At 49.6% G+C, this 23953-nt stretch overlaps 1 protein-coding gene across 2 annotated transcripts; it reads left to right on the top strand.

Annotated features, from left to right (window-relative positions):
* Positions 1-1621: 1621 nt before the first annotated feature.
* Positions 1622-23709, top strand: Pnldc1 (PARN like ribonuclease domain containing exonuclease 1). Of its 2 annotated transcripts, none has more exons than XM_045159090.1 (19): positions 1622-1718; positions 2087-2141; positions 2484-2557; positions 5642-5681; positions 6239-6362; positions 6781-6869; positions 8546-8616; positions 11461-11537; positions 11739-11882; positions 13908-13977; positions 15430-15515; positions 16837-16892; positions 19388-19452; positions 19862-19915; positions 20088-20130; positions 21409-21505; positions 22083-22258; positions 22350-22448; positions 23293-23709. In XM_045159090.1, the coding sequence occupies exons 1-19, from the start codon at positions 1643-1645 to the stop codon at positions 23354-23356; spliced, it is 1560 nt and encodes a 519-aa protein (XP_045015025.1). In that variant the 5' UTR covers positions 1622-1642; the 3' UTR covers positions 23357-23709. The 2 variants fall into 2 exon arrangements, with proteins under 2 accessions (XP_045015025.1, XP_045015024.1); XM_045159089.1 differs by having other exon boundaries at positions 8546-8646.
* Positions 23710-23953: the final 244 nt, after the last annotated feature.

The raw sequence follows: 23953 nt of genomic DNA, 5'->3' as shown, positions 1-23953 counted from the left end.
CCAATAGCTTAGTAGTTTCCCTTTGATCAATAAACATACAAATGGATACAAATGGAGAAAAAATTGTACAATTTTTCTTGTCTCACCTTAAATGACTGGTGCATATCACTCTGAAGACCAGACAGGCTGGAGAGATGGCTCAGCAGTTTAAGGCATTTGATTTCAAACTCTACTGGCCCAGCTTTGATTCCCCAGTGCCCATAGAAATCAGATACACAAAGTGGTACATACATCTGGGCTTCATTTGCAGTGGCAAGAGGCCCTGTTGTGCACTTCTCCCCTCCCCCACTGCTTGCAAATAAAAATGTTAAAACAACAAACAAACAAGCAAACAGAAAACCCCTTCTAGGGCTGGAGAGACAGCTTAGTGGTTGAGACGCTGGCCTGCAAAGCCAAAGAACCTAGGTTTGATTCCCCAGGACCTACATAAACCAGATGCACAAGGTGGCACATGCCTCTGGAAATTGCAGTGGCTGGAAGTCCTGGCATGCCCATTCCAGGTCTTTCTCTTTGCCTCTTTCTCTCTTTCAAATAAATAAATGAAAATAAATCAAACTTCTAGCTGGGCATGGTGGCGCACACTTTTAATCCCAGCACTCCGGAAGCCTCAGAAGTAGGATTGTAATGTGTTCGAGGCTAGCTTGGAGCTACAGAGTGAGTTCCAGGTCAGCCTGGGCTAAAGTAAGACCATACCTCAAAACAACATCAAAAAAAAATCAGACTTCTACGATCACTTAGAAGTCTACAATACCCAAGCGTGGTGACAAAAACAAGCTGGGTGTGGTGACGCATGGCTTTAATCCCAGCACTCGGGAGGCAGAGGTAGGAGGATCGCCGTGAGTTCGAGGCCACCCTGAGACTGTAGTGAATTCCAGGTCAGCCTGGGCTAGAGTGACACCCTACCTTGAAAAAAAAAAAAAAAGTCTACAATAGAAAAATGCAGCCTGGTGTGGTGGCGCACGCCTTTAATCCCAGCGTTTTGGAGGCAACATAGGAGGATCGCCATGAGTTCGAGGCCACCCTGAGACTACATAGTGAATTCCAGGTCAGCCTGAGCTAGTGTGAGACCTAGCTCAAAAAAGCAAAAATAAATAAATAAGTAAAAGTAAAAATAAATAAATAAATAAATAAATAGTCAAAAGAAAGGTCGTGGGCTAATAATAATAAAGTAAGCCGGGCTAGAGAGATGGCTTAGTGGCTAAGCGCTTGCCTGTGAAGCCTAAGGACCCCAGTTTTGAGGCTCGATTCCCCAGGACCCACGTTAGCCAGATGCACCAGGGGGGAGCACGCATCTAGAGTTCGTTTGCCCATTCTCTCTCTCTCTCTGTCTCTCTCTCTCTCTCTGCTCTCAAATAAATAAATAAAAATAAACAAAAAGAATTTTTAAAAAATACATGGCGCTGTAGAGACACACTAGATAATCCCTTTGGGTCGCTTCACTCTAACTGGAAGCTGACTTCAAACCCTCCTAGCAAGTTGCTAAGACCAAGGCTGCGGGCAGCCCTGCCTGTGGCCCAGCTCCTACCGGCCAGGGCTCGGGGCGGGTGGGGTTTCGAGCGCACGAGCCCTTTAAGGTCGTGCGGAGCGGCCGAGCGCATGTGCAGCACGTGGCTGCGTCCGGCGCGCCCTCGGCCTACCGGCCATGGACGTGGACGCGGATGAGTTTGAGAAGAGCCTCCCACACCTACAGGAGCTTGTCCTGGGAGCGGAGTTTGTGGGTAAGGGCCCCAGAACTGCGGGCACCACTGCGGGGTGCCCTTGCCAGCGAGAGCCTGGGAGCGCGTGGTGCGTGTGGGTCAGGGCTGGATGGGTCTCCAAGCTGCAGGAGCTCACACAGGGCCCCAGGGCAGGGCACAAAGATGCCCTCTCCAGCCGGGACGGGGTGCCTTCAGCCGTCAAGCCGAGAGACCCCCCCCCCCCCGCCCCTTGCCCTTCTCGTCCACTCCCCACTGCCTGAGGCCGGCTGCAGTCGGAGAGGGGGTGGGGGGACCCCTCTGCGACCTGGCTTCCCGGAAAACAACAGGTTCCCCTGCAGCGGTGTAAAGCGCCCCGCTTGGGGACTCCTGTCTCTTTTGCTCCTCTGCAGGACTGGACATAGAATTCACAGGGCTTCGTTCGAACCTGTCTCAACAGCAGATCAGGTAAAACGGAAGCCGTCTTTGGGGGCTGGGGAGATGGCTCAAGGGTTAAAAGATTCTTGCTTGCACAATCCGCATGACACCTGTGTCCCCTTAAGCGTATGAACAGACCTGCACTGTCTCCCAGCAGATACCTGCAGGCTTTGGGAGTGAGGTGGAGGTAACGTGTTTTGTGGATTGCTTCCACTTTGGGGGGGGGAGGGGGAGGACGACCTGGCTTTTGTCCACCGAATTCTGGTAGCAGTTTCTCAGCGTTATAACAAGGGCACCTGGTACTGGCCCTGGAAGCCTGGTGCAGGGAGCTCATCATCTTGCTTCTGGAGTGAGATGCCCGTTTCTTCACAGTCTGTTTGATTTGCCCTCGGAGTGGTATCTGAAGACCCGTCAGAGTGTCCAGCAATTTACCATCTGTCAGATCGGTGAGTCTGCTGTTTGTAATGAAACCTTCAAGGAGGTATTTTATATCTTCCCATTGGCAAAAGTGGCTTGTGTCTGTTCAAAGACATTGGAGGTCATTCTGTACTTTGTTATGTTTTGGGCCTTGCTGTAATTATGGGATTGACACTGGAAACTTATGAACAAAGCGCCGCCCATGTTTTGTATGTGTCCTTTTTTTTGTTTTGTTTTGTTTTTTCGAGTTAAGGTCTCACTCTAGCTCAGGCTGACTTGGAATTCACTATGTAGTCTCAGGGCAACCTCGAACTCATGGAGATCCTCCTACCTCTGCCTCCCAAGTGCTGGGATTAAAGGTGTGCGCCACCACACCCAGCTTGTTTTTGTTTTTTGAAGTAAGGTCTTGCTCCAGCCCAGGCTGACCTGGAATTCACTATGTAGTCTCAGGGTGGCCTCAAACTCAGGGCAATCCTCCTACCTCTGCCTTCCAAGTGCTGGGATTAAAGGCGTGCACACCACACCCGACTTGTATGTGTCATTTTTTCAAAATCTATAAGAACAAAATTCTGTAAATATTTTGCATTTGGTGTTTTATTTTGATTTTTTATTTTCATTTGATGGGGGCTGGCTCTTTTTCTGTGTCAGTACATACATAGCTACTTGTCTTCACAGTTGTATGGTATTACAAAGTATTAACCCCTGAGTCATCTCCCCAGCCCCAAAGACAGTTGCTGGCTGAGTGTAAGGCGCTTTGGCAGCATTTGTTTACAATTCGATCAGTTTGCAAAAATGTAACTTTGCACTATGTTTATATGTTGCTGCACTTTTGTGCATTGGGGATACTTCTGCAGTGGAATTGCAGAGTTAGAGTGTATGCCTTAAAGTTTGGTGTGGATCATAGTGGCGTTTTACTCAGTTGTAAAGAAAAATTTAAGTTATGAGTTTTGCAAAAAAAAATGGATGGAATTGAAAAAAATTAATTTTTTAAAAATTATTTATTTATTTATTTGAGAGAGAAAGAGTCAGAGAGAGAGAGAATATGGGTGCACCAGAGCCTCCAGCCACTACAGATGAACTCCAGACACATGCACCACCTTGTGCATCTGTCTTACATGGGTCCTGGGGAATCGAACCAAGGTCCTTTGGCTTTGCAGGCAAATGCCTTAACTGCCAAGCCATTTCTCCAGCCCTGGAAAAAATTTATATTAAGTAAAGAATACTCAAGGCCAGAAGGACAAAAATCACATGTTCTCTCCCATGTGGATATTAACTTTTCTATGTTAATATGGTGATGTGAGTCTAAGTGTGGGCTATCAGTTGAGATGGGAGATTCTGAGAGGGGAACAAGAGTGATGAGAAGGAGGGCAGGACAAAAGGAAACATATCAAAGCAGAAAGGAGACCAAGTTGGGGGAGCACAAGGGAGGAAGGGAAACAAAATATTTGGGGACTAGAAAGATGGCTCAATAGTTAAGGTGTTTGTCTGCAAAGCCTAATGATCTGGGTTCAGTTACCCAGCACCCACATAGAGCCACATGAACAAAGTGGCCCATGCATTTGGAGTGGTTTCCAGCTGCAAGAGGCCCTGTTACCCCCACTCTCTGTGTGTCTCCCTCTGCTTGAAAATGAGGGAATAAAAATTTGCTTGAAAACACCATAATGAAACCTAATCCTTTGTATGCCAATAAAACATTATATAGAAGTATTGATGTATGTAGCATAAGTATTCATCTCCCACAAACCATCCACAAAGTTTTCTGTGATTTACGTCAACAACAGTGAATGTGTCTGTTTCCCTCACAAAACACTTGCAAGTTTTTTCAATCTGGTGATAGAAAAAAATGTGCAACTTGTTATCCTGACTAGCTTTTTTTTTTTTTTTTTTTTCGAGGTAGGGTCTCACTTCAACTCATGCTGACCTGGAATTCTCTGTATAGTCTCAGGGTGACCTTGAACTCACGGTGATCTTCCTACCTCTGCCTCCCAAGTGCTGGGATTAAAGGCGTGCATCACCAAGCCTGGCTCTGACTAACTTTTTTTGTTTTGTTTGTTTTTTGGTTTTTCAAGGAAGGGTCTCCTAGCCCCGGCTGACCTGGAACTTACTCTGTAACCCAGGCTAGCCTCAAACTCATAGTGATAGTGACCCTTTGGCCTCAACCTCCCCAGTGCTGGGATTAATGGCATTAGCCATTCACCCAGCTGTGTGTGTTTTTCTGAGACAGGATCTGGCTCCATAGCCCAGGCTGGTCTCAAACTCATGGAACTCCTGTCTCAGCCCCTTAAGCATTGGAATTATAGGCATGTGCTACCACACCTACCTTAAATTTACAAGTCTTTATGATTTTTGATGTCTTCTCTGGCTGGTTTTTTAAAAAAATATTTCATTTATTTGAGAGAGAGAGGGAGGGAGAGAAAAGAGAAAATGGGCTTACCAGAGCCTCCAGCCACTGCAAACAAACTCCAGACACATGTGCCACTTTGTGCATCTGGCTTATATGGGTGCTGAGGAATTGAACCTGGGTCCTTAGGCTTTGTAGCTAAGAGCCTTAATGGCTGAGACAAGCTGTCATGTAGCCCAGGCTTCATGTCTTCTCCTCTGTTATCCTGTCTCCCATGTGCTGGGATTATAGTCATGTATGACCACGCTGAGCTCTTGGCTGGTTAGGGTTTTAAATTTTTTTTAAAAAATTTATTTGAGAGAAAAAGAGATTATGGACATGCCAGGACTTCTTGCCACTGCAAACCAAGTTCAGACGCATGCACCACTTTACGCATCTGGCTTTTCATGGGTACTAGGAAGTTGAACCCAGGCCAACAGGCTTTGCAAGCAGTGCCTTTAACCACTGAGCCATCTCCTTAGCTCCAATGGTTGGTTCGTTTTAAAACTATGAAAATGTTGATTTAATATTTATGTGTTTGAAAGACTGGCTGCCGTTACTTTGTAATAATTCCAGTGCAGATGATAACCTGACAGTTCTCAGGCTTCAAGTTTGCTTTTCAGTCAGGGTGTAACCTTGTTCTCCAGTACGGGTGGGCGCGAAGCGTGGCTGGGGACGTCTGGTCTTTGGTTGACCTCCGACGCACTCAGTTCCCCCACCATCGTTCTTCTAGGGCTGTCTGTGTTTTCCAGTATTGAAGGAGAGTCGAACAAGTACGTATGCAGAGAGCTTGTGCACAACACACAGCTCTTGTCACTCCGTGTCCTCGACTTCCTTGCTTCAGATTCACCTTCAGACATCTGAACCATTCTGCAGATCTGTCTCCCTGAAAGCAGCATCTTTTCTGTGGGGGCCTTTCTTGCCACCCCCGCCCTGTAACAAAAGCACCCCAGCCCTTGTGTCCACTGATGCACCGTCCTGCAAATAGTGAATCCAGCGTGTTACGACGGGGGAGTTACGGGGCCTGCTAGCTCACAGGTGGGGGGCTCCGTCTGCGGGTTGTAAGAGTGGAGGTGGGCTCGCTGAGCGTCTGTCTCTGCCGCACGCCCTGCTCCCATCTGCCGGGGGCACCAGCACCTTCCTTTCCCGTTGGCCCCGGACGGAGCACCCGACACATGACAGACATTCACACCCACTTACTGAGTGAAACAAGGAGTCTGTTCTGGGTCTGGATGAGCCAGAGTGGTTCGGTTTTGTTTGCCTGTTTTGGAGAGGTTTGGGGGTTTTTCTATCTGTAACTTTCTCTCTTTTTTTTTTTTTTTTTAAATAGATATGTAGCCCATTCATTTAACTTCTTCCTCTTCCCTACGACGTTTGGGATTTTGGATTCAGAATTCTCTTTCCAGGCCTCTAGTGTTCAGTTTTTGAATCAGTATGGCTTTGACTATAACAAGGTATGACGCTGGAGGAGGGGTTGGGAATGTGTTATAAAGTCAAAAGTCTATTCCTTCTGTAAAAATATTTATTTATTTATTTATTTATTCATTTGAGAGAGTGAAAGAGGCAGAGAGAGTGAGAGAGGATAAATGGGTGTGCCAGGGCCTCTGGCCACTGCAAACCAACTCCAGATGCGTATGCTACTTTAGGCATCTGGCTTACATGGGTACTGGTGAATGGAACCTGGGTCCTTAGGCTTCATAGGCAAGCACTTTAATTGCTGACCCATCTCTCCAGCCCCCTCAAGTCTCCTCTCAGTGGCCATTTCCCTTCCACCGTCACCTGTCCACTTGAGGCCGAAGGGTCTCCCTTCTCTCTGCTGCCTGACTCACAGGACACCTCTTCCTTGTCTCCTGGTTCTGTTCCTGGCTTTAGTTTCTCAAAAATGGAATTCCATATATGAATGAAGAGCAGGAGAAGAAAATTAAGCACGATATCCTGAGAGGGAACTGGAGAATCCGCAGGTAGTGTCTGTTTTCCCACATGTCTTTGCTGCATAGTCGCCGCCTTCTCCGTCTCCTCTGGACGAGGGGCGAGGGCTGGTTCCACGAGTGTTGGCTTTCTTTAAGTGCCATTTATTTGCATGAGAGAGAGACAGACAGACAGAATGAGCACACCACGGCCTCTTCTGCCACTGTGAATGAACTTCAGGTCCCGTGTCACATTGTGCATCCGGCTTTATGTGTGTCCTAGGGAACTGAACCCAGGCTTGCAGGCTTTGCAAGCAATCACCTTTAACTGATGAGCCATTTCCCCAGCCCTCCACAAGGGTTATTCATTTAGTTATTTTTTTTAAATTTTTTTAAAAAATTTTTATTTATTTATTTGAGAGCGACAGACCCAGAGAGAAAGACAGATAGAGGGAGAGAGAGGGAATGGGCGCGCCAGGGCTTCCAGCCTCTGCAAATGAACTCCAGAGGCGTGCGCCCCCTTGTGCATCTGGCTAACGTGGGATCTGGGGAACTGAGCCTCGAACCCGAGTCCTTAGGCTTCACAGGCAAGCGCTTAACTGCTAAGCCATCTCTCCAGCCCTTATTTAGTTATTTTTAATTTAATTTACTTGACAGAGAGAGAGAGAGAGAGAGAGAATGTAAAAGGCAGGTAGAGACAGAGAACAGGCACCCCAGGGCTTTCAGGCACTGCAAGTGAGCTCCACACACATGCACCACCCTGTGCATTTGGCTTACGTGGATCCTGGGGAGTTGAACCTGGGTCCTCTGGCTTTGCAGGCAAGTGCCTTCACCACTGAGCAACCTCTCCAGCCTTTTAAAATTTAATTTAATTTAATTTTAATTTTTTTTTCCACAAGTGTTTTAGCACCAGACTATACATACCTGTAGGATGTCTTTGGCCGCCCTTACTCTCCTGAGAGGAGAAAGGCCTTTTCTGTCTTGTCCTTTCAGGTCCCATGTGAACGTTATTTTAGGGTGCAAAATGAGAAAAGCATGCACCAGTAGCCCCAACACTTAGGAGGCTGAAGTAGGATGATCATGAGATCTGGGCCAGCCTGAGCTACATAGCAAAAGCCTGTATCTAAAGAGAAACAAACAAACCAACAAAAAAGCAGAGTGAGCCGGGCGTGGTAGTGCACACCTTTAATCCCAGCACTCAGGAGGCAGAGGCAGTAGGATCACCATCAGTTCGAGGCTACCCTGAGACTGTATAGTAAAATCCAGGTCAGCCCGGGCTAGAGTGAGACCCTACCTCAAAAAAAAAAAAAAAAAAAAAAAAAAAAGCAGAGTGCAGGGGAGGTGGCTTAGTGAGTGTGAGTGTGAGTGAAGCACTTGCTGTGCAAACGTGAAGACCCAAGTTCTAACCCCAGCACCCATGTAAACGCCGGGTATGTCAAATCCCAGTAAAGCTGAAGCCATATGGGGAGCTCTGAACGCAGTGTGAGACCCTGGTTCAGAAAATAAGGTAGATAACAACCGAGGAAGACACCCAACGTTGACCTCTGGCCTCTGCACACCTGCACACACATGTGAACCCATCTGCACACCCGCATGCATACATAACCCACACGTTACACAAAAAAGACCACCAAAAGAGAAACTGACCCTTAATTAAGTCCTCAAATTTTGTCTGTCAGGACTGTGGCATGGTTTTGATCAACATTTCTACTTTTCTGTGCCATTTTCAGCTCTCTGGATAAAGATCAAATCAAAGTAGTGATTGATAAAGTGACACGGTGGCTGGACCCGGCCAAGGAAGGTGATCAGATGACTCTGCCTGGCATTGCTGGTAGGCAGGTGGCCACACCCCTGCCCCCACCCCACCTCAGCACACACACCTGGGAGCGTGGGCACAGGTCATGGTAATGCACCGGAGGCCGGGGGGACATGTTCTCTTCACTGCAGGTCTTTGTGCCAAATTCTTTACAACTGCTCAGTGGGTGTCTAGGTCCTCAGGTAAAGCCCTGGCCTGAACTCAGAGGTCAAAGGCTTTTCAACCTCCACTGAATGTCAAGGCCAAGGATGTGAGCATCCTTTGTTCATTCACACGCCATCCCTTGCATCCTACGTGAATGCCTGGTTTTAGTGACTTTCGTTAGTCCCCCACAATGCAGCACAGGCTCACGGTGCGCGCTCCCGCATGGCAGCTCTCAGAGCCTGCTCTGTAGAGCCTCGGGGTCTCTGAGACCTTTGCATGGAGTCCGTGAGGTCAAAGCCGGCTTCAGAGAGTCCTTCAGCCATGACTTGTTAATGTCCATGCGACCTTTGCCCTGGTGGTATGACAGTGGGGTGAAAACCCACCCACACCTCACCTGGTGGGAGGATCTGTTTAAGCTGATAGCCACGCGTTCTTCTCTGCCATTTAATCTCACTTCATTTTTTTTTAATTAAAATTTTTTTTTGTTTATTATTTGAGAGTGACAGAGAGAGAGAATGGGCGCGCCAGGACCTCCAGCCACTGCAAACGAACTCTAGATGCATGCACCCCCTTGTGCATCTGGCTAACGTGGGTCCTGGGGAATCAAGCCTCAAACCGGGGTCCTTAGGCTTCACAGGCAAGCGCTTAACCGCGAAATCATCTCTCCAGCCCTAATCTCACTTTAAAACAAGCTGGTTTTACTTAAGAACCTCTTTGGGGAGGAAGTAATATTCTTCTTTATTTCAACGTGGGGTCTCACTCTAGTCCAGGCTGACCTGGAACTCACTCTGCAGTCCCAGGCTGGCCTAACTGTCACGGATCCTCCTGCCTCTGCCTCCTGAGTGCTAGGATTAAAGGCATGCACCGCCACTCCTGGCAGAAGTTAATAGTCTTGATTTTATCTTGTTTCAGTCTTTGCTCATCTTTTATTTAAATTCACATGTCAGTATAAACATTAAAAAGCCAATGCACTGATACCACCGCTGCTGCACACCACGACAGGGTGGCCGTGCCGAGCTGGCTTCTGTGAGAGTCAGGTCAGTCGCTTCTGTGTGTGTGTGTGTGTGTGTGTGTGTGTGTGTGTGTGTGTGTGTGTAGCGTTTGGAGATCCATCCCAGGGCCTTGTGCATTCTGGGTAAGTGCTCGAACACTGAGCTACATCTCCAGCCCCAGCTACTTACTTGCTTTTTTTTTTTTTTTTTTTTTAATGCCAGAGAGAATTGGCACTCCAGGGCCTCCAGCCATTGCAATTACTCCAGATGCATGCGCCATCTTGTGCGCATGTGCAGCCTTGTGAATTTGTGTCACCTTGTGCATCTGCTTCACATGGGATCTGAAGAGTCGAACCTGGGACCTTAGGCTTTGCAGACAAATGCCTTAGCCACTAAGCCATTTCTGCAGCCCTAAAAGAACTGATTGGCCAGGCATGGTGGTGCACACCATTGATCCCAGCACTTGGGAGGCAGAAATAGGAGAATCGCCATAAGTTTGGGGCCATCCTGAGACTACATAGTGAATTCCAGGTCAGCCTGGGCTAGAGTGAGACCCTACCTCAAAAATCTGAAAACAAAACAAAACAAAAAAACAGTTTTGGCTGGGTATGGTGGTGCATGCCTTTAACCTCAGCACTCAGGAGGCAGAGGTAGGAAGATTGCTGTGAGTTCGAGGCCAGACAGAGACTGCATAGTGACTTCCAGATCAGCCTGGGCTAGAGCAAGACCCTACCTTAAAAAAAAAAAAAAAAAAAGATCCCACCCCCAAACTCAGGAGTTTTGAACAACTTTTATCTGACTCTAAAAGCTTAACATGGAGACCTTTCTGATGAGGTCAGTGGTCGTATGTATGCATGCTTTTGTTGGTATCTTGTAGTGAAATGTGTGGACAGCTGAAGATCTGCATCATTCTGAAGACCAGTCTTTTCCAAAAACCAATGCATGTATTTACAAAAGCATGGCTGAAGAACCCACTCAAGGATAGTAGGCTCTAACATGACGTACTAGAAAATTCTCTAATGATGGTTTCAGGCTCCACATTTTTAAGAAATTACCACATGTGGGCTGTTATACAGTACTAAAAAGGCCATCTCTTTTTCATCTTCATGTGGTTAGTTTGCTGGGATTAAAGGTGTGTGCCCCCATGCCCAGCTTGAATTTCTTTTTAAAACTTAAAGAGTGTTTGTCTCTCATGGAGTCAGTATTAGTGACTGTAAGCCATAGAAACATTCTTTTTTTGTTTTGTTTTATGGTACTTAGGATTGAACCTAGTGCCTTGCAGATGCTAGGCAAGCACTCTTCCACTGAGCTAAAATCCCAGTCCACAGAAACATTCTTTAGTGTCCTAAATTTAAGAGCATCCCTGAGGTCAAAACCTTTTGAGAGCCAGGCACAGTGGCACAAGCCTTAAATCCCAGCACTTGGAAGGCAGAGGTAGGAGGATCACCACCATGAGTTCAAGGCACCCTGAGACTACATAATGAATTCCAGGTCAGACTGGACTAGAGTGAGACCCTCCCTCGAAAAACCAGCGGAACAAGCAAACAGCCCTTTTGAGAATGCTGTCCTCCAACACAGAGGCTTAGACGCCCCGGGGAGCAGCCTTTCCACCATTTCTTCTCTCTGCTTCTCTTGTGGGGAAGGTGCAATGCTGTTCCGCGTTCTCTGTGTCCCTTGTGCTCCCTTGCTGCAGGCTTCCGGGCCTTTGAGATCCAGCTGGTGCTGAGGCAGGCCCTCTCCAACATCTGGACCACGCTGCATGATGAGGGGGTGAGTTCTCACCCAGGGATTGGCACGGCACGTACGCCAGTTCCTGGCATCGCCTCTCATCTGCCGCATCACCTCTTTGGAAGGCGTCTCTGACATACTCGCTTGTTTGTTCGTTCTTCCCCTTTCCCTCCTCCCCTTTGAGAGGAACCTTGATGGCTGCGGGCGTCATGCCCAGCGGGCCCCTTGTGTCTGTGGCTCCAGGTGGTGGTGAGGAAGGTGAGCCGGCAGCACCGCTGGTACCTGGAGCACGCCTCCTGCGACCAAGTCAGCCGCTGGAAGGAGCAGCTCCTTCTGTCCGCCAGGGGCTTTTCCATCTTTTTCCAGATGCTGGTGAAAGCTCAGAAGGTAGGAGTGTGTCTGTTTTCTTGGCCTTGAATAGTATTCTGTTTCTGGCCATGGGTAGTTAAAGGATCCTCTTTCTTTTCTTCTCCTTTCTTTAAAAAAAAAAATTTGTCAGGTCTCACTGTAACCCATCCTGACCTGGAACTTGCTCTGTAGCCCCTGCTGGCCTGAATACCTCAACCTTCCCAGAGCTGGGGTTAAAGGGGTGAGCCACTGTGCCCAGCTGTGCAGGGTCTTTTTAAAACATAGTTATCTTTTTGTCACTTGTAAAAAAAAAAAAAAAAGAATTTGGAGCCAGGCATGGTGGGGCATGCCTTTAATCCCAGCACTTGGGAGGCAGAGGTAGGAAGATCACCGTGAGTTCAAGGTCATCCTGAGACTATATAGAGAATTCCGGGTCAGCCTGAGCTAGAGTGAAACCCTACCTCGAAAAACCAAAAAAAAAAAAAGGATTTGGAAGTATTTTACTTCAGCCAAAATGCTGAGAAGCGGTTTTTAAAAATATATATATATATATATATATATATATATATATATATATTTTTTTTTTTTTTTACAAAAAGTGATTGTTCTCTTTGATAACTGTATTCCTCAATCCAGCTTTACTTTTTTACCAAATCATGACGTGCTAATTTCTTTTTTTTTCTTTAAATTCTTTTTTGTTTATTTATTTGATGTTTTTTTTTAATTTTATTTATTTATTTATTTATTTATTTATTTATTTATTTGAGAGAGACAGACACAGAGAGAAAGACAGATAGAGGGAGAGAGAGAGAGAATGGGTGCGCCAGGGCTTCCAGCCTCTGCAAACGAACTCCAGACGCGTGCGCCCCCTTGTGCATCTGGCTAACGTGGGACCTGGGGAACCGAGCCTCGAACCAGGGTCCTTAGGCTTCACAGGCAAGCGCTTAACCGCTAAGCCATCTCTCCAGCCCTGTTTATTTATTTGAGAGCAACAGAAAGAAGGAGACAGAGAGAGAGAGAGAGAGAGAGAGAGAGAGAGAGAGAGAGAGAGAGAGGGAGAGAATGGGCGCGCCAGAGCTTCCAGCCTCTGTAAATGAACTCCAGATGCATGCGCCCCCTTGTGCATCTGGCTAACGTGGGTCCTGGGGAATTGAGTCTCAAACCGGGGTCCTTAGGCTTCTCAGGCAAGCGCTTAACCACTAAGCCATCTCTCCAGCCCATGACGTGCTAATTTGAGGAACGGCTATGCATGTGAAATACATTAACATGGGAATTTGAAGATAGTTACCTAAAACTGCTTAGAGAAACTGTTGGGCAGTTTTTTTTTTTTTAATATTTTATTTATTTTATTTGAGAGCGACAGAGACAGAGAGAAAGACAGATAGAGGGAGAGAGAGAGAATGGGCGCGCCAGGGCTTCCAGCCTCTGCAAACAAACTCCAGACGCGTGCGCCCCCTTGTGCATCTGGCTAATGTGGGACCTGGGAAACCGAGCCTCAAACCAGGGTCCTTAGGCTTCACAGGCGAGCGCTTAACCGCTAAGCCATCTCTCCAGCCCCTGTTCGGCAGTTTTGATTCCCAGGGAGGGCCCTGCCTTAAGTCTCTACTGGTCACTTCCCTCCTCCTCACCTTCCTCCCTCTGTCCTTCCTCTCCCAGCAATCCTACTACCTTCCATGGGGGCAGAACGGGAGTAAGGATGGATTCTCAGGGGACCAGAATTACAGCAGGATCTAAGCTGCATCCTCTGTAAGAAATGGTTCTTAGGGCTAGAGAGATGGCTTAGTGGTTAAGGTCTTTACCTGTGAAGCCCAAGGACCCATGTTTGATTCCCCAGTACCTATATAAACCAGATGCCCAAGGTGATGCGTGCATCTGGAGTTTGTTTGCAGTGGCTAGAGACCCTGGTGTGCTCATTCTGCATCTCTCCGTCTACCTCTTTCTGTCTCTCAAATAAATAAATACAAAATAAATACAAAAATAAAAAGAAAGAGGTAGCTCTTAGTGCATGGTCTGTCCTTATTTCTAAAATGTCCTTCCTCTCGCTGGTTGATGTGCTCCAAGTAGCCGCTGGTGGGCCACAACATGATGGTGGACCTGCTGCATCTCCACGACAAGTTCTTCAGACCCCTCCCAGGTACGCACGCGCCTGTCTGGGCCATCTGCTCCGTCGCTCCCCAGCGTCCTCAGGTTCGGGCAGAGCCCCAGCCTCAGGCATCTCGGTGCCATTCTCCTGGGTAGAGGGAACAAGGTGACTCAGTACCTCCTTCTAGTACTGAAGCCACCCGGTGCTCTGGCCAATCAGAAGTGTCACCTAACGTTGTGGCTTTTCCCCTTTGTTCTGAATTTTTACATATCTGAGTACACTGTATATTTGATTTTATGTTTGGCTTTTTGGAAAACATTTATTTATTTGTTTGAAAGAGAGGGAGAGAGGGAGGGAGGAAGAGGCAGATAGAGAGAGAGGGAGAGAGAATGGGCGCACTAGGGCATCCAGCCACTGCAAGTGAACTCCACCTTGTGCAAGTGGCTTACGTGAGTACTGGGGAATCGAACCTGGGTCCTTAAGGCTTCACAGGCAAGGGTCTTAACTGCTAAGCTATCTCTCCAGGCCATGTTTGGCTTTTCCCCTCCATTTAGCCAAAGCATTGTTTTCTATCATAAAAGCCCAATAAATGTCATTTCTATTCTTTTTCTTAAATCTCTGTGTGTGTGTGTGTGTGTATGTGCATGACTGTGTGTACACACGTATGCTGTGGTGCATGTGGGGGTCAGTGGAACAACCTCAGGTGTTGCCCCTCACCCTCCACCTTGTTTAAAACAGGGGCTGTTCTTGTTTACCACTGTGTACACCAGGCTAGCTGCCTGTGAACTTCCAGGCATTATCCTGATCCACCTCCCAGCTCCCTGGGAACACTGACATTACAGATGCACTCTACCATACCTAGCTCCACGTGGGTTCTGGTGATCAGAGCTCCGGCCCGCACACTAATAGAGCCACAATGAGCTGGGTGTGGTGGCGTATGCCTTTAATCTCAGCACTCAGGAGGCAGAGGTCGGGGGATCGCCGTGAGATCAAGGCCACCCTAAAACTACATAGTGAATTACAGGTCAGCCTGGGCTAGAGTGACACCCAACCTACAAAACAAAAAAAGCCACAATAAATGATGACATGGTTTGAGATTCAAAATCCTTCTTGAGGAGGATTAAGAAAGATGTTCAGGGCTGGAGAGGTAGCAGTTAAGGTGGTTGCCTACAAAGCCAAAGGACCCAGGTTCAATTCCCCAGGACCCACATAAGACAGATGGACAGGTGGCACATGTGTCTAGATTCAATTCCCCAGGACCCACATAAGACAGATGGACAGGTGGCACATGTGTCTAGAGTTTGTTTGCAGTGGCTGAAGACCTTGGCATGCCCATTCTCTATCTGTCTCCTCCACTGAAATAAATAAGTAAAATATCTTTAAAAAAAGAAAAGAATGCTGTCCAATCCCCATCAGTGCTGGAGGCAAGCTAACTGAGAGCGAGGTTTGCCCCGTACTCACCCACTCGCAACGTCACTCTTCACGTCTGCATCTTCCCCTCAGAAAGCTACGAAGAGTTTAAGGAGAATATTCACAACCTGTTTCCCATCCTCATTGATACCAAGAACGTGACCAAGGACATCTGGAAGGTAATGGATTGGAATGACTTGGGGTGAGGACTGCTGCATTCCTACCCATGACAGACATAGTTTTGTGATTTTAGCTTATATGTAATTTTCTCCTCCTCCCTTGTTCCAAGTTCTCAGGGTTTTATTTATTTATATGTAATTGGTATGCTTTCTGTTGAACAACAGAACAACTTATGTTGTGAGGTTTTTGTCTTGCATTGTTTTGTGGGTTTTTTTGTTTTGTTTTGTTTTGTTTTGTTTCTCAAGGTAGGGTCTCTAGTCCACACTGACCTGGAATTCTCTATGTAGTCTCAGGGTGACCTTGAATTCACGGTGATCCTTCTACCTCTGCCTCCCGAGTGCTAGGATTAAAAGCGTGTGCCACCATGCCCAGCTCCTGTTTTGTTTCTTGAAGTAGGGTCTCTAGGCCAGGCTGACCTGGAATTCATTCTGTAATTCCAGGCTAGCCTCAAACTCACGGCAGTCCTCCTGCTTCAGCCTCCTGAGTGCTGGGATTAAAGGCATGAGCCACCATGCCTGGCAGTTTTATTATTACTATTATTATTTTGTTTTGTTTTTTCAAGGTAGGGTCTCATTCTAACCCAGGCTGATCTGGAATTTACTATGTAGTCTCAGGGTGACCTTGAACTCATAGCAATCCTCCTACCTCTGCCTCCTCAGTGCTGGGATTAAAGGCATGCACCATTACACCCAGCAGTTTTATTATTTAAAAAAAAAACTTTTATTTGTTTATTTGGGGAAAGAGAGAATGAGGGAAAAAGAGAAAGTGCCAGAATCACTTTCCATTGCAGGTAAGTTCCAGACTCTTCCACTTTGCACACCTGGCTTTACGTGGGTACCAGGAAATCGAACCTGAGAAAGCAAGTGCCTTTAACCACTGAGCCATCTCCACAGCCCTGTTTTTGGTTTGAATTTCTTAAAATACTTTTATTTATTTAATTTTTAAAAACATTTTATTATTTATTTGAGAGCAAGGGGAAGAAGCAGAGTGAGAGAGAGAAGGAGAGAGAGAATGGGCACACCAGGGCATCCAGCCATTGCAAAGGAACTCCGGACGCGTGTGCCACCTTGTTCACCTGGCTTACGTGGGTCCTAGTTGTGTGGTTGGCATTTGTTACTAGCCAAGGTTATTGTGCTGCTCTCCTGGGAATCCCCAGGATCCTGGTGTCCCCGACACCAGAGCGAGGGCATACGGTCAGTTAGAGCGTTGCAGTAGAAGGCGGGGGTACCGAGGCCAGCGTTTCCCAGGCCCTGGCCTGGCCCTTTGGAAAGGTGGGCCTGCGGGTGGCGCGCCCAGCCCAGCTCCGCTCTGTCCTCGCAGGAGCTGCATTTCCCGCGGGTCACCAACCTCTCGGACGTGTACGACGTGCTGAGCGGGTAAGGAAGGGTTTCCAGAGCTACTTCGGGAGGCACGGGCTGTGGCCTCAGCTGCCGAGGCCACTGTGGGTCCCTGGCACCTCACAGGGGTCCTTTCACTCCCCATGGCACCACTTCTTGGCCCTGACGACGCTCCCCGGTCCCCTGTGCCTCATGGCCCCGGTTCAGACGGGACGGCTGTCTTGGCCCCATTTCCCGGAGAAAATCCGAGGCCAGAGACCGATCTTTCGGCCTGCGGCCTGCCCTCCCGCAGGCTCCTGCAGCCACTGTCACCTGTGCCATGGCTCCTCCCGCCCCCAGCGTCACAGGCCCCTTCTTACTCATTCATTATTCACTTGGTACACGGGTGGAGTATGTGTGTGGCGTGGGCATGTGTGCTGCCCAGAGGCCATAGGACGTCATTCACCCTTCCTGTGTCACCCATCGGCTTGTTTCCTTGAGATGATTGTCTCTTACTGATTCCAGAACTTTCTTGTTTACTGCGGTCTCCACTCCTCACAGGACTGGGGCGATAGGAGTGCAGAGCCACACCCAACTGTTTATGTGGGTGCTAAGGACTCAAACTCAGGTGGTCTCAGGCCTTGTTAGGCCCTCATGCTTGTGTGGGAAGAGTTCCTAACCACTGAGCCATCTCTCCAGCCCCTATTTATTTATCTATGCTATTTTTTTATGATTGTTATTACTGACAAGATATTTCATATAGATACATCATGTGTTGGTATCCTCTTTTCCCTTGTCCCTGCCCCCATTCCATTGGAGCTGCTCCTCAGTGGGGTTACAGGTATTCCCCATAGGGTTGTAGGTTATGTGTTGTGGGAGCAGCAGTCAGTTACTTCTGGGGGGAGGGAATGCCTTGGGGCATGAGGTCTCAATCTGTGGCTCTTACAGTCTTTCCACCCCCTCTTCCACAAAGTTCCCTGAGCCATGGTGGGTGAGTTTTAAGTCTGCTTCAGTGATGAGCTCTCAGGAGCCTCTGGATCTCTGCTTGGTAGGTGTTGAGTCTCCTCAGGGTCTGTCTCCTTCACCCTGGTGCTGACTATGAGGTTCCGCATGGAAGCAGCGCTCTTGTGCGTCATCCATCCCCCTGTGGATTCAGCTAGGGCTTGGCCAAAGTGCGAGGGGTGGTTTACCTCCTCCAGTCTTGCTACCTTCTGAAAAAGAACAGATTTTCCGCACCTGCCATGCACACCCTCTGGCACAGGGTATCTGGGCTTCATTTAATTTTTTAAATATTTACTTGTGCATCTGGCTTTTCATGGATACTGGGGAATTGAACTCAGATTGTTAGGCTTGGCAGGCAAGCACCTTAATTGCTAAGCCATCTCTCCACCTCCTATCTGTGTCTTTAAAAATGTATGCTGAGCATATCTTTTTTTGTTTCTTTGATTTTTGGCTTTTTAAGATAAGGTCTCACTCTAGTCCAGGCTGACCTGGAATTCAATGTGTGCTCTCAGGATGGCCTTGAACTCATGGTGATCTGCCCACCTCTGCCTCCTGAGCCCTGGCATTAAAGGCATGTACCACTGTGCCTGGCTTTAAAAAAAAGAGACATATTTATTTATTTATTTATTGGGGAGAGAGGGAAAGACAGAGAAAATGGGCACTCCAAGGTCTCCAGCCACTGCAGATGAACTCCAGATGCATGTGCCACCTTGTACATCTGGCTTATGTGGGTCTTGGGGAAATGAATCTGGGTAATTAGGCTTCTTAACCACTAAGCCATCTCTCCAGCCATCCCACTTTATTTTTGTTGTTTTTTTTTTTGAGGTAGGGTCTCACTGTAGCCCAGGCTGACCTGGAATTCACTATGTAGTCTCAGGGTGGCCTTGAACTCATGGCAATCCTCCTACCTCTGCCTCCCAAGTGCTGAGATTAAAGGTGTGCGCCACCACGCCCGGCTCACTCCACTTTTTTTGAAGTAGGGTCTCACTCTAGCTTAGGCCAACCTGGAACTCACTCTGTAGTCCCAGGCTGGCCTCAAACTGACAGCAATCCTACCTCCCAAACATTGAGGTTAAGGACGATCACCGCCACGCTCGGCTTAAGTACATCTTTTTATGACTTAAGGAGCTTGTGGGAGAACAAAGAAGTATTCAGCCAGCTGGTCTGTATTCTGTTCCTTTGCATGTGTATTTGGTGTGTGTGTGTGTGTGTGTGTACGTGCGCACATGCGCATGTACCCTGTGTTTATGCATGCAGAGGCTAGAGGAGAGCATCTGTCCTCTATCTGTAAAGTCTTCCACTTGACTTCCTTGATTCGGAGTCTGTCACCGAACCTGGAGCCGCCGTGTTCAGTGCGGCTGACCAGCGCGCCCCAGCAACTCTGCCTCCGCGGGCGTGCCTGGTCACGCCCGGCTGTTGGCCTGGGTCCTGGGGAACTGAGCTCAGAGTGAATCAGGCCCTGTCAAGCCCTCATGCTTGCGCCGCAAGCGCTGTTACTTACATGCCGAGCCAGCTATCTCCCCAGCCGCTCTTCTGTTGTTCTTGCCTAATAGTGACTTGAATCCCACCAAGGATTCCGGACCGGTGATTGTTCACGCAAGCCAGTGTGAAAAATACGGTACGTTCCCAGGAGCCCTGGCTCCTGGCACAGTTGGCAGAGCACCCGGGGCCCGAGCTGAGGGTTTTCTTCCACCCTGGTTGCCCAGGTAGCCGGCCAGGGGGTTCAGGTGAAGTTCCCCCCCACACAGCCTTCCTCGCTGTGCGGCACACAGCTCTGTCCTGCAACTAGGCCGTGCCTACTCATGGCCAGGGCCCAGGGAGCTGGTTTCTGTCTGGGTGGCATGTAGTCCGTCCGGACGCTCTGGGCTCCGGGCCATCTCTGCGAGGCCGAGCAAGGTGGAGCGTGTCTGGAGCGGGGAGAAGGGCCGGCCTGGGCGGCGAGCGAGGGTGGGAAGGGAGACGGCTTTTCCCAGGTGGTGTTTCTCTGACCGCCTGATCTCTCTCCCACTTACGGAAAACCACCGCAGCGAAGACTAAGTGTCCCCACGAAGCAGCATACGACGCCTTCCTCTGCGGGTCAGGTAACAGCTGCTGTCGGCTGGAAGGTCACGCACCTTTGTGGGTGTCGACATCCCCCCCTCCCCTGTCCCCCTGGGTTCTTGTTTGTTTTGTGTTGGCGGCACATAGAGAACCTGAGTTTGCCGTCTTCCAGAAAGCCTCGATGTGGGTTACATCTCCAGCTTTTCCTTCCAGTTCTTTTGAAAGTGGCGCACTTGCTCCTGCAGAGGGTGCACGGGTAAGTATCCTTCCCTCTCAGCCAGCACCCCCAGGGTCCCGGGGCCACCAGAAAGGACATGTGCAGGGCCCCTTGCGGATAACTTGTCCCTTACCCAGTACAGTGCTGCGCACAAGTAGTCGGCCAGGAGCCTTTTCCTACCCTGTTGCCCATCTCCTGCCCTGGTCCTGCCCCGCCCACCTTGGCCCTGGGAGCATTCATATGTGACAGGGTCCTCATCCCTGCTAGAGGGCTTCCTGGCTCGGTGTGTGGGCTTTGTTTGGTTCATGTGTTCTTGGGGCCATGGAATAACAGTGAGGGAGAAGGATAAGGTGCTCCGGCTGCTGAAGAACACATTGGGGTTCACATAGGCTGGGGGCAGGACGGGGGTTTGCATTAAGACACACGAGCAGAGGTACATGGAACCTCAGATCGGAATCGCAAAAGCAGTTACCCTGGTGGCAGCATCCCTGCCGTTGCCTGCATTGGCTTGGGCACCAAGTACACCTTTGACGTGGCTCTGCCACACTGTCCTGGGGCCGCGTTTATTCCTTGGGGTTTAGCTGGCCCCAGAGGGAGCCGCTCACAGTTGCAACCCGTTCTTCAGGACTGAATAGAACCAGGTGTTTGGACTATAATCTTAATTTGAGAACTGCCTATGTTTATCATTTTGGCAGTAGATACGGTAAGCACAAGTGTTGCGTGGCACTGATGTAAAGCGTAAGCACAGGAGTGTGACAGCTGCTCTCCTCCATTGACACCTTTAACCTCCACGGACACACATGCTGTGCACTGGCAGGGAAGGGGCTGCGTACAGGAGCGTACCTGGGGGCCTGGGCCCATGCTGTCCACCCTTGCCCGCCTCGGCTTAGAGAAGTCCTTGGTTATTCAGTCCTGCCTGGCTCCCTGGGCCCAGGCTGCTGCCTCCAGGGTCAGCACTTGGGGCTGGTGGCTGGTGGTGGCAAAAGGCTGTGTGGCAAGGGAAGTCCATCTGGAGTGAAGGGCGTTGCAACATCAGGGGATCAGGGCGAGCTTCGCCCAGCAAAGGTCTCTTACTCACGCTCAGCGCCTGTCACCAGTGCCACTCAGCAGAGGGATCTTCACCGAACCGCCACCAGCGGTGGCCCTCGGGACATCTGTGCTCTCTGTGTATGTGAGGGAAGCCTCCAGACGCGAACCCAAGACCTGTGAGGGGGGCAGGGCGAAGGGCCCGAGGCAGTGTCGTTAGACAGTGCCCGAGAGCAAGCGCATCAGTCCGCACGGGCCTGACTGCTTGTGGTTTGCTCTGTCCGTGCACAGCGACCCCATGCCCGAGCCCTCCTTCCCTCAGTACCTGGACATGCTGACGCCTTACGTGAACCAAGTGAATCTCATCCGAGCCGGGGTCCCCAAAATTGTGAGTAGGTTTGGTTCTGTTTGCTCAGCTCACTCAGGTCTGTGGTGGGAAGCCCATGTGTGGTGTTCGCTGAGGCCTGGGGTGCCTGCTGACTCCTGGGGTGCCTGCTGAAGCCCAGGGTGTTCGCTGAGGCCTGGGGTGCCTGCTGAGGCTGTGGTGAAGGCTCAGGTATGGTGTCCCTCAAGATGAGCAAGAGGTTCTGAGGCATTTCTTTCTTTCTTGCATTTTTCTGTCAAAACCTATATGGAGGGCTGGAGAGATGGTTTCACAGTTTGGGCACTTGCCTGCGAAGCCTAAGGACCCAGGCTCAACTCCCCAAAACCCATGTGAGTGAGACACACAAGGTCACACATGTGCACAGGGCGGCGCATGTGTCTGGAGTTCGATTGCAATGGCTAGAGACCCTGGTGCACCAATCATGTTCCTCTTCCTCATTTAAATATGTAATAGAGAGTCTTTCCTTCCTTCTATCCTCCACGCCTCCAGCCCGAAACAGAGCCTTTTCTAGACCACTGTAGCACTTTCGAGGTGTCAGTAAGAACTGTGGAACGTTTCTCTTGTCACTCATGTTTCCCAGAATTTTTCTGGCCCGGATTACCCCAGCATCCGGCCCCCCATCCTCATCCTCACTGTCAAGAAGTGGCCTGGGATCAGTGAGCAGCAAGTCTACCGTGAGTTCCAGAATCTCTGCAAGTTTGACGTCAGGCGGTTCACCGGGAACCAGTTCCTGCTCCTGACCAACAAGTTTAAGGAGTAGGTACCTCGGCTCGGAGCCCCCCCCCCACCTCGGCTCCCTGTCTTCCCCGGCTCCGAGCCCGCTGACCTGGGCGCGCTTCTTTGGCAGTGTCCGCAATGTGCTGAAGGAGTACCGGAGCCACCCCACGCTGCAGGTGTCCCTGTACCGGTACTGGAGACACTCCCCCAACGTCACCTGCCTGCTGCAGTGAGTAACCTGGGCCGGGGGGTCATCTGCCTGCGTGTCCCCCCTTTGGTCTGGTCCAGCGACTGCCCACTCGCTGCCACGGGTGGTCAGGAACCTGGCGGGCGTGGAGGACGTGGAGGACCGCAGGGTTTTCAGTGCGTCCCGCTGAGGCGCTGGGCCCGGAGGTAGATCCTGGAGCTCAAGTGCCAGTGGGGGGTAACCAAGGGACATGGTAAGCAAGTGAGGTCTGTGCCATCTCTGTGACAGATGCTTGTCAAAAGTGAGAGAGCAGATTTTTTTATAGTCATGGTAAATGCTAATAAAAAATAAAATAAAATATATAAAAAAAAGTGAGAGAGCGGTGCGGGATGGCACACGCCTTTCATTCTAGCACTTGAGAGGCAGAGGTAGGAGGAACATCATGAGTTCAAGGCCAGCCTGGGCCAACAGAATGAGTTCAGGTTGGCCTGGGCTAGAGTGAGACCCTACCTTGAAAAACCAAAAAAAGAAAAAGAAAAGGAAAGAAAGAAAACTGGACTGGCAATTCCTGGAGCTCTGTGAGGGCTCTGGCACATTGGTTAGGGTGCGTCTCCCATGCTCAGCACGCTGGAGGAACAACCGCCTCTTCTGCCAACCTCTGATGTAAACCTCTCGTGAAGGTGGGTTGTCTTTGTCCCAGAGCCAGTATTGACTCTGAGAGGCAGAATGCAGCATTGGCACCTGGAGAACGATCGAGAGGAACAGGCAGGTGAACAAGCTGGGAAGAGCAGGAGGGGCAAGCCTGTGCCTGCTGCCCTCCAGCCTGCCGGGTCCCCGCGAAGACCCTGCCTCGTGCAGGCCTCTGACCTGGGTCCTTGTCTTGCAGAGTCTGCAGCATAGTCACCACCTGGGCCACGCTCGCCTTTCTCCTGGGAGGACCCTGCTCCTGAGCGCCGCGAGCTCCTCAGCCCCCATTCTGGGACAGCCCTCCCAGCTTGCTGTGTAAATCCTGTCCTGTTTGCAGACAAACCTGCGTGGTCCTCACCAGAGACTTTGTTCTTTCTCTTTGTTGGCTTGTTTTGTGTTTTGTTTTGGTTTTTCAAGGTAGAGTCTCATACTGTAGCTCAGGCTGACCTGGAATTCACTATGTAGTCTCAGGGTGGCTTCGAACTCACAGCAATCCGCCTACCTCTGCCTCCCGAGTGCTGGGATTAAAGGCGTGCGCACCACCACTCTCAGCTTGTTCTGCTTTGAATGTGAAATTCTGTAAATACTACTGATGATAAAGAAATCCTTGCATATAGGATCTTTCTCTGTGGCCAAAGTGTTCCTGCCTATACATGATCAAGCCAAGTCCCAACTATACATGAGCAAGCCAAGTCCCAACTATACATGAGCAAGCCAAGTCCCGGCCTCTGGGACTTGAGCCAGTGTCGCCTCACTTGCAGAGCTTTGGTGGGGTGTGAGTGAAGGGGGTATGTGGACCAGGCCCTGGCAGAGTTGGCTCCTGTGGGTAGGGCTCACACGTGCTCCATTTCCGTACTTCC

This window comes from Jaculus jaculus, chromosome 9 (assembly GCF_020740685.1).
Source record: "Jaculus jaculus isolate mJacJac1 chromosome 9, mJacJac1.mat.Y.cur, whole genome shotgun sequence".
NCBI classification, from domain to species: Eukaryota; Metazoa; Chordata; class Mammalia; order Rodentia; family Dipodidae; genus Jaculus; species Jaculus jaculus.
Note: the sequence above shows the minus strand (reverse complement) of the source record. Positions and strands in the feature narration are given on the sequence as shown.